The sequence below is a fragment of the Rana temporaria genome, chromosome 9 (assembly GCF_905171775.1).
Source record: "Rana temporaria chromosome 9, aRanTem1.1, whole genome shotgun sequence".
Classification (NCBI taxonomy): Eukaryota; Metazoa; Chordata; class Amphibia; order Anura; family Ranidae; genus Rana; species Rana temporaria.
Genome location: NC_053497.1, coordinates 23728781 through 23738180, shown reverse-complemented (window position 1 = coordinate 23738180; position 9400 = coordinate 23728781). Strand labels below are relative to the sequence as shown.

Genomic DNA, 9400 nt, shown 5'->3' with positions numbered 1-9400 from the left:
AATCGCTCTCTAAAACGGTAAGTACTGCTTCGATTTTAAAAAAAACTACCCGATTCCCCTAGACAAAATGAGCCTCAATCTAATGTTAAAAATTAACATTTCCGGGTGAACCTCCACTTTAAGTAGCAACTGCTTGGAGTGCAGACAAGGACAGAGCTTGTCCCAGCTCTCGACATCTAATGGAAAAGGGAAAAGCCCTGGAAGTCGCACATCTCTGCAAAAACCTTGTAAGAACCTCAGTCATTTTGTGCTTTAACCACCAAATGACTAAAGTGCCCTATGACTTCCATTTCCGAGCAAGGCTAGACTTTTAACCAATGCACAGGGCCCATAAAGACCGGCCTGTTGGACTGGGGATGTCTTCTATAGCAATGCAGAGGGTTTGTGCTACATGGGGGGGGCTTTATCTAGAGAAAAGCGAGTGCAGATATTTCTAGGAAATCCAGCTACAAAATGAATTCACAGCTTTTATTTGGGAATGTGTAATTTAAAACCTTATGTAAGGCTCTGCTGGTCCCTAGAAGAGACAGGAACCATGAAGACCCTGCTTCATGCTGAGGTCCATGGTCAGAGATCGGCACATTCGTTTGCTGGTTATTTTCATTTCCTTGGCTGATTCTAATGCCCGGCTTAAATCATCCAAAACCAAGATGTCTGGACTGGGGGACGGGGTTCTTGAAAATGAAGATCTTACATCAGCGACATTATACCCAGCAGGAACATAGATGCCAGGTGGAGTGCTGTATCTGGAAAAAGGAAAGAAGGGTCAGTATACATATCAAGGTGAAACAAAGGCTGAAGAAACTGTCAGAATAATTAACGAGACACTTGTACCTTGGCCATTTATGACCAATTAACCAGCTCCCTTAGCGACTGCCCTATAGCAGTTTTACTGCTACAGGTTGGCAACTGTGCGCCGAATAACGTGTGTGTATAGATACGCAATTCCACCCTCCCACCTGCAGGGGGCGCGTGCGCGCCGTCAGGGAAAGAAAATACACAGCAGAAGCTGATCTGTTGGCCACTTAATGTTCTCCAGCACCCGCCGATCGCCAGTAAATTACACAGAACGGGGATCTGCCTAGGTAAACAAGGCAGATCGTGGTTCTGACAGCAGGGAAGGCATGGATTCTGTGTCTCTGGAAAGGAGGGAATCCATGTCTTCCTCTAGTAAAAACAGCACTCATAGTAAACACAAACACTGGTTAGGCACACATTTAACCCTTTGATTACTCTAGAATCAGGGGTGTCAAACTCCATTCCATCGTGGGCCGCATCAGCATTAAGATTGCCCTCTAAGATTAGATGTCCAGCGCATCCCCTCCCCCTTACATTAGATGTCAAGAGCCCCCCCCCCCATCAGAAGTTGAGTCCCCCCACCCTCTCTTACATCAGTGTACCCCCCTTTCCTTATGCTGCTTCTGGGAAGAAGCTGGATGCATTGCTTAAAAGTAAGGGTCTGGAGGAAGACCAGAGGAGGGCTGGAGCTCTCCTGCAGCTGCAGGAGAGGTGCGAGGGCCACATGAAATGGCCCGGAGGGCCGGATTCGGCCCGCGGGCCTTGTGTTTGACACCTATGCCCTAGATGTTTAACTCCCTTCCCAGCCAGTGTCATTACTACAGTGACGGTGCACATTTTTAGCACTGAGCACTGTATTAGTGTCACTGGTTCCCTGAAAGTGTCAAAATTGGGTTGTCCTGATACCGATACCGCCGTTTCGGAGATATTGCACTTACTCCGCCGAACAAATGTTAACTGCGCTTGTGCGCAGAAGAAACAAGACTCTGTGCCGTAATGGCGGCTCTCGTGCGCATGTGCCGGAGTGACATCACGCGGCTCCGGCGAATCACAGAGCCGGAGTCCGCAGCCAGGAAGGAAGAGGAGACAGAAGATGGCCGATGCCTACACACGGAACATCGCTGGATTCTTTTGCAGGTAAGTGTCACATAATGGGCTAGTATGCGATGCATACTAGCCCATTATTCTTTTTATTTGCAAGCTTTTCAAGTAGAAAAAGAGTAAGTAAAACCCATTAGGGTTTACTTCCTCTTTAACTTCAGATCGCATTAGTCCAGCGCTATCGCTCACCTATCATAATATAACAGCCAGTAGTGGGAGATTTTGTATGGCCAGCTTTGTGAGCATATACTAGGTTGATAAATGCATACCTCCCAACTGTCCCTCATTTCGAGGGACTGTCCCTGATTTGGAGCAATGTCCCTCTGTCCCTCATTCTCCTCATTTGTCCCTCATTTTGCTCTGATCTATATAGTTGTATATAAAATGCACTTTTTATCTATCAAAAAGTGTTCCCAGCGCTAAACCTTTCATCTGATTTCTAAATTGCTGCATTTGTAAATTCAATATAAAGTCAATATAAAGAAATAGTAGTGGTAAAAAAAGCACTTGTGGGTTTAACCAATCTTATTTTTTTGTACAATTCTCCTTTAAGGGGGCGTGGTAAGGGGTGTGTCCTATGCCTGCATACTTTTGCTGATAGGTGTCCCTCATTCCCATCTCAGAAAGTTGGGAGGTGTGTAAATGGTCACAATAAAGTGTCACGTGTCTCTGAACTGTCATGAAAAAGAATAACTCACATGACTGGAGGGCTGTAAGGCACAAGTGGACTGGGGATGTAGCTGACCGGAGGAGGAGGACCCATATACCAGTGCTGGCAATGCTGATGCCTCCGATGACGCCTGTGTTCACCGTTCGTCATTTCTGTAGGAAAAATAATAGTTAGAAAGGGTAGACCTCTGTGGATGGAAAAATAAATTCTTGCAATATAGGGACTGCAAAGAGCCAGTAAAGCCAAATCTGACATTTCAGTATTGGGTAGAAGCTGGAGAAATCACCTACCTATTTCTAGAAGAAGAACCAGCAGAACTTTACCCATAACAGTTTGATAACAATTCATGTTCCTTTATCAAAAAAAAGGATTTTTGTACTCACCGTAAAATCCATTTCTCTGAGTTCATAGACGGACACAGCATCCTTTGACCTTAGGGTTATGTTCCTCCTACCAGGAGATTTTAGGCAGAATTCTTACAGCACTTAAGGTGTTAAAACTTTCCTTCATGCCGCTCCTCCCAGGGGGCGTGGCTCCCCCAGGCATAACCCACACCCTGCTCCAGCAGCCTCAGTTCGTAACAAGCAGTACAAACCAAGGAGGGGTGGGTGCTGTGTCCGTCTATGAACTCAGAGAAATGGATTTTACGGTGAGTACAAAAATCCTTTTTTCTCTTTCGTTCATAGACGGACACAGCATCCTTTGACCTTAGGGACGTCCCCAAGCAGTGTCAAAAAACGAGGGGTGGGAAAAATAACACAGCAAACAACCGGTTACACCCCAAACAAAACCGGAGTTACTCAACGGAGGAACTCCAACCTTAAACTGCCGCCTGTAACACCCTGCGGCCGAATGAGGCATCAGAAGATGCACTCACATCCACCTTATAAAACTTTGAAAAAGTGTGGACCGACGACCAGGTCGCAGCCTTACACACCTGTAACACAGAGGCTTGGTGTCGGAAAACCCAGGAGGCTCCAATCGCCCTGGTCGAATGCGCCGTGACCCGAAAGGGAGGCGCCCGCCCCTTCAGGGCGTAGGCCTGAAGCACAACCTGTCGGATCCACCTGGAAATGGTGGCCGACGAGACTGCCAGGCCCTTACTGGGACCGGACACAGACACGAACAGCGAGTCCGACTTCCGGAACGGAGCTGTCGCCGACAAGTAAACTCGAAGGGCCCGAACCACATCTAGAGAATGTAAAACGGCTTCCTTCGGGTTCTTCGGCTGAGGACATAATGATGGAACAACAATGTCCTCGTTAATGTGAAAGGCCGAAACGACCTTCGGAAGAAAAGAAGGTCGCGGGCGCAGCACCGCCTTATCCTGATGGATGACCAAGTAGGGGGCCTTGCAAGACAAGGCCGCCAGTTCAGACACTCGTCTGATAGAGGTAATAGCTACCAGAAAGACCACCTTCTGCGACAAAGTCAGCAAGGGGATCTCCCGAATGTCCTCAAAGGGGGCACGCTGAAGCGCCGAGAGGACCAAGTTCAAGTCCCAAGAAGGTAGCGGAGGGCGCACCGGGGGGGCCACATGCCGGACCCCCTGCACAAACGTGCGAACCAAAGAGTGCGCTGCCACGGGACGCTGAAAATAAACAGCCAGAGCAGAGATCTGGCTCTTGATCGTACTCAAGGCAAGAGCCTGGTCCACTCCCCGCTGTAGGAACAGCAGGATCCGGGACACCACGTAAGTACGGGGGTGCCACTTCATCTCCTCACACATAGAGATGTATGCTTTCCATGTACGATGATAAATTTTTCGAGAAGTGGACTTCCGTGCACGCATCATGGTAGAGATTACCGGGCCCGACAGGCCCCGGTCCTTCAGTACCTGGTTCTCAACAGCCACGCCGTTAAAGCCAGTGACCGTAAAGCAGGATGGAAGATCGGGCCCTGAGACAGGAGATCTTCCCTCAGAGGCAGGCGCCAGGGGGCGTCTGCCACCAGACGTACCAGGTCCGCGTACCAAGAGCGACGCGGCCAATCTGGGGCGATCAGGATCGTTGGAATCCCTTCGGCTTCCACCCTGCGCAGCAGGCGGGGTAGGAGCCTTAGAGGAGGGAAGGCGTAAATCAGGTGATATTGACCCCAGGGAGCCACTAACGCGTCTGACGCGTCTGCCCACGGGTCCCTTGACCTGGCCACAAACCGTGGTACCTTCCGATTGAGACGGGACGCCAGAAGGTCCACGTCTGGAGTGCCCCATTTTTGGCACAGGATCTGAAAAACCTCCGGGTGGAGAGACCACTCCCCTTGATCCAGAGTCGTGCGACTTAGGAAGTCGGCTTGCCAATTCAGAACTCCCGGAATGTATACCGCTGACAGGGCCGGAACGGACCTTTCGGCCCACCGAAGTATGTGAGCGACCTCCGTCGCCGCGGCCGAGCTCCTTGTGCCGCCCTGATGATTGACGTACGCCACGGCCGTGGCGTTGTCGGACTGGATCCTGACAGGACGGCCCTGCAGCTCTAGGGACCACCTGACAAGGCACAGCTTGATCGCTCGGAGCTCCAGGATATTGATCGGCAGGCGGGACTCCTCCTGAGTCCAGCGCCCCTGGGCTGACTGGGTGCCCCAGACGCCCCCCCCAGCCGAAGAGGCTGGCATCCGTCGTGACCACTGTCCAGCGGCACGGAAGAAAAGACTTCCCGGACCGAAGCACCGGAGACGTCAGCCACCATGCCAGGGAAGACTTGGCCAGATGGCTCAACCGAATCTGGCGATCCAGAGAAGATGGGACCCTGTCCCATCGTGACAGAATCTCCTTCTGTAGTACCCTGGTGTGGAATTGGGCATACGGAACCGCCTCGAAGGAGGCCACCATCAGACCCAGAACCCGCATGCAGAAGCAAAGAGACGACCACTTCTGGGTCGACAACTGTCTCACTGCAGATTGCAGGGTCCGCAGTTTTTCCGATGGGAGGAACACTTTTGCCTCCCCCGAATCCAAAACCAGCCCCAGGTGTTCCAGCCTCTGGGACGGAACCAACACTAATTTTTTGAGATTCAGAAGCCAGCCGAACTCCTGCAGAGTCCGACACGTGATGGACACGTCCTCCTCTAACTCTGAGCTTGAAGAAGCTCTCAGGAGAAGGTCGTCCAGGTATCCCACGATAGCGATCCCTCGCTGCCTTAGCAAGGCCAGGATCGGGGCGAGCACCTTGGTGAACACCCGTGGTGCCGACGCCAGCCCGAACGGGAGGGCCACGAATTGATAGTGGTCCTCCCCGATCGCAAAACGCAGATACCTTTGGTGGCTTGTGCAAACGGGGACATGCAGGTATGCGTCCATGATGTCCAAGGACGCCATGAAGTCCCCCTGGTGGAGGGCCGCTATGATAGAACGGACCGACTCCATCCTGAATCGCTGCACTTTGACAAAGGAGTTGAGGGCCTTTAGGTCCAGGACAGGGCGAACCCCTCCCTTCTTGGGAACCACGAACAGATTGGAGTAGAACCCCCGAAACCGTTGCAGCGAGGGAACCGGCACAACCACCCCTCTGTCCAGAAGATCCTGGACAGCCCCGGACAGGGCTAGCCGCCGATCCTGAGGAAGCTGGAGGTTGGATGGAAAAAATCTGTTTGGGGGACAAGAGAGGAACTCTATCTTGTACCCCGAGGCGACCACCTCGCAAACCCAACGGTCGGTCAGAAGAGAGTTCCACCGATCCGCGAAGTCGTGAAGCCGTCCCCCCACCCGAGACCCGGGCGGGGGCAGACCTTCATGCGGAAGCAGGCTTGTCCGCAGGCTTGTTTGGTTTGTTAAACCAGGGGCGCTTACGCCCGGCAGCAGGGGCTTTTGCCCCTTGCGGACCTTTTCCAGCCGCGCTGGGCGCACGAAAAAACCGCTTAGGGGTAGTAAAAGTAGGACCTTGCTTGCGGCGAGGTTCCTTACCCTTCCCCGACTGAGGGAGCAAGGTGCTCTTACCTCCAGTGGCATCCTTAATGATGTCATCCAGGGATGCCCCAAAGAGCCGTCCGCCCTTAAAGGGCAAATCCACCAAGTCCTTTTTCGAGGACTGGTCAGCCGACCAGCACTTCAGCCATATAAGGCGGCGCAGAACCACTGCGTAGACAGAAGCCCTGGAAAGCAAAGGAATCGAATCCATATCCGCCTCACAGAGAAACTTCTGACCCTGAATCAACTGCTCAGCCAGGTCCCTAGAGGACTCGGAAGCACCCTGGACCTCCAGATCCTGCAGCAGGAGCTTCGCCCTTTCAGTTAGCGTCTGAGCAACCAGGGCGCCGGCCAGAGCAGGCCTTACCGCCGAACCCACCACCGAGAACAGGGAGCGGGCCACGGCCTCCACTCTCCTATCAGCGGGGTCCTTGAAAGCAGGAGCCCCCTCCACAGGCAACGTAGTAGCCTTACTCAGTCTGGACACAGGAGGGTCCACCGACGGAGGAGTGACCCACTTTTTTAAAAAGTCCTCCTCCAGGGGGTAACGGGTAGCAAAGCTTTTAGGAACAGTAAAAGCCTTTTGCGGTGTATCCCATTCCGTATACAACAAATTGTCCAAATAAGGAACACAAGGGAATACCTTAGCGGTACGCGGTGGTTTGCGGAATCCAAAAGGGACTGACACCGCTGGTGTCTCCGCCACATCCTCTAAATGAAGAGTCTCACGTACCGCAGTTATAAGAGCTCCAACAAATTCCTTGTCAGCAGACTCCGCAGCAGAGTCATCCTCGCTGTCCATGTGGGTTAAGCCCGCATCCTCTGACATGACAGAACCAGAAGCAGCAACAGCGTTATCAGATTCTGCGTCAGAGATATCCCCAGAAACAGCCTCCGGGGGGGGGGGCGCTTTTTTACCCCCCAACCGAGCACTGGCAGCTTCAAACCTGGTGAGAAAAGACTCCAGGACAGCCGACACCGATTCAACAGATGTGGCAGGGGGAGGGGCGCTAAGGGTTAATTCCGGCATTGTGAGGAATGAGGGGCCTGATTCAGGCTCCATATTGCAGCTGCCGTGTCACCCCCACTGCCAATGGCAGGAAAAAAGTCCCCCACAGGTCACCTCCCGGCCGCTAGAGCACAGTCTGGGGCCCCCTGAGACTCACCACCCCCCCTGGTACAGCGCGGTCTGTGAAGGACAAGTGTGTGCTGAGGAGAAGCTGCAGCGCTGCGTCTGTCCCCTCAGATGATTCGCGGTCTTTTTTCCCCGCCGAAACGGCCACTAGAGGCCGAACTAGTGCTGAAAACGGCGCCGGCCACAAGAAAATGGCCGCCGAATAATACAAGCGCGGCTCCGGCAAAATGGCCGCCGTTGCGCAGTTTTAAAAAGACAGTGTACCCAAAAATGACAGTACACCAAAACAGTACACAGCACACACAAAAATGCCCAGAATGTCCACCACAGTCCCCTGCAGTGACACAGAACAGCCCCAGCCATACCCGAGTGAAAAAATATGAGCCCCAGGGAAAAAAACCCCCTGCACAGCCGTCACCCAAAGGGGGAAGGAGGGAGAGGAATAAGGGAGAGAGGAAAGCAGGGGAAAACCCTCAGTCGACCTCCCAAGGGAAAACATTCCAGCCAGACCACTTACCTGAGTAAGGGGCCACTACTTACCTGTCCTGCGACTACCCGGCTGGAGGTATCCCAGACAGAACCAACGTCCGCGAACGGCATGGCTGTCAGCCAGACACACTGTGACAAGGCCATAGAGACCGGTCATATGTGTGCCCTAGAACCGAAGTTCCCCGGCCGCCCCTGGAGCAATGGGGCCTGTCGTGGACGTCCCAAAGCGGAGCTGAGGGCCGGCACACGCTCGAAGGCCGAACCTGGGGGGACTACAAGGGTCGAGGACCCAGCCTGTCACCCAGTCGGCTGTTGATAGAAGAATCGCAGGATTCAAAATAAAAATAAAATAAAAAAGCGAGAAAAAACTCGCAAAATGCAAAAAAAAAAAAAATTTGCAAGAAAAAACTCCAGAGTCCAGACGGTTAGGCAGAAACAAACTGAGGCTGCTGGAGCAGGGTGTGGGTTATGCCTGGGGGAGCCACGCCCCCTGGGAGGAGCGGCATGAAGGAAAGTTTTAACACCTTAAGTGCTGTAAGAATTCTGCCTAAAATCTCCTGGTAGGAGGAACATAACCCTAAGGTCAAAGGATGCTGTGTCCGTCTATGAACGAAAGAGAAAACATACATTCCTCATTAATAAGTATGCTAAAAAAATTAGTGTGTGTGCTGTAAGGCCCGTTTCATACTGGTGCGACCTGAAAGTGGCGCAATTTTGCCGCGATTTGAAGCAATGCCTGTTTAACTACTTAAGCCCCGGACCAATATGCTGCCTAAAGACCCAAGGTGTTTTTACAGTTCGGGACTGCGTCGCTTTAACAGACAATTGCGCGGTTGTGCGACGTGGCTCCCAAACAAAATTGGCGTCCTTTTTTCCCTACAAATAGAGCTTTATTTTGGTGGTATTTTATCACCTCTGCGGTTTTTATTTTTTGCGCTATAAACAAAAATAGAGCGACAATTTTGAAAAAAATTCAATATTTTTTACTTTTTGCTATAATAAATATCCCCCAAAAACATATATAACATTTTTTTTTTCCTCAGTTTAGGCCGATACGTATTCTTCTATCTATTTTTGGTAAAAAAAAATCGCAATAAGCGTTTATCGATTGGTTTGCGCAAAATTTATAGCGTTTACAAAATAGGGGATAGTTTTATTGCATTTTTATTAATTTTTTTTTTTACTACTAATGGCGGCGATCAGCGATTTTTTTCGTGACTGCGACATTATGGCGGACACTTCGGACAATTTTGACACATTTTTGGGACCATTGTAATTTTCACAGCAAAAAATGCATTTAAAT

At 51.4% G+C, this 9400-nt stretch overlaps 1 protein-coding gene across 3 annotated transcripts in view; it reads right to left on the bottom strand.

Annotated features, from left to right (window-relative positions):
- Positions 1-454: 454 nt before the first annotated feature.
- Positions 455-9400, bottom strand: part of AKNA (AT-hook transcription factor) — a 94655-nt gene continuing 85709 nt past the window's right edge. For all 3 annotated transcript variants that reach the window (XM_040322970.1, XM_040322968.1, XM_040322971.1), the window contains 2 exons: positions 2598-2721; positions 455-746 (listed from right to left, as the gene is read on the bottom strand). In XM_040322970.1, coding sequence (XP_040178904.1) covers positions 518-746; positions 2598-2721 — 353 coding nt within the window. In that variant the 3' untranslated portion in view covers positions 455-517. The remainder of the gene's footprint in view (positions 747-2597; positions 2722-9400) is intronic.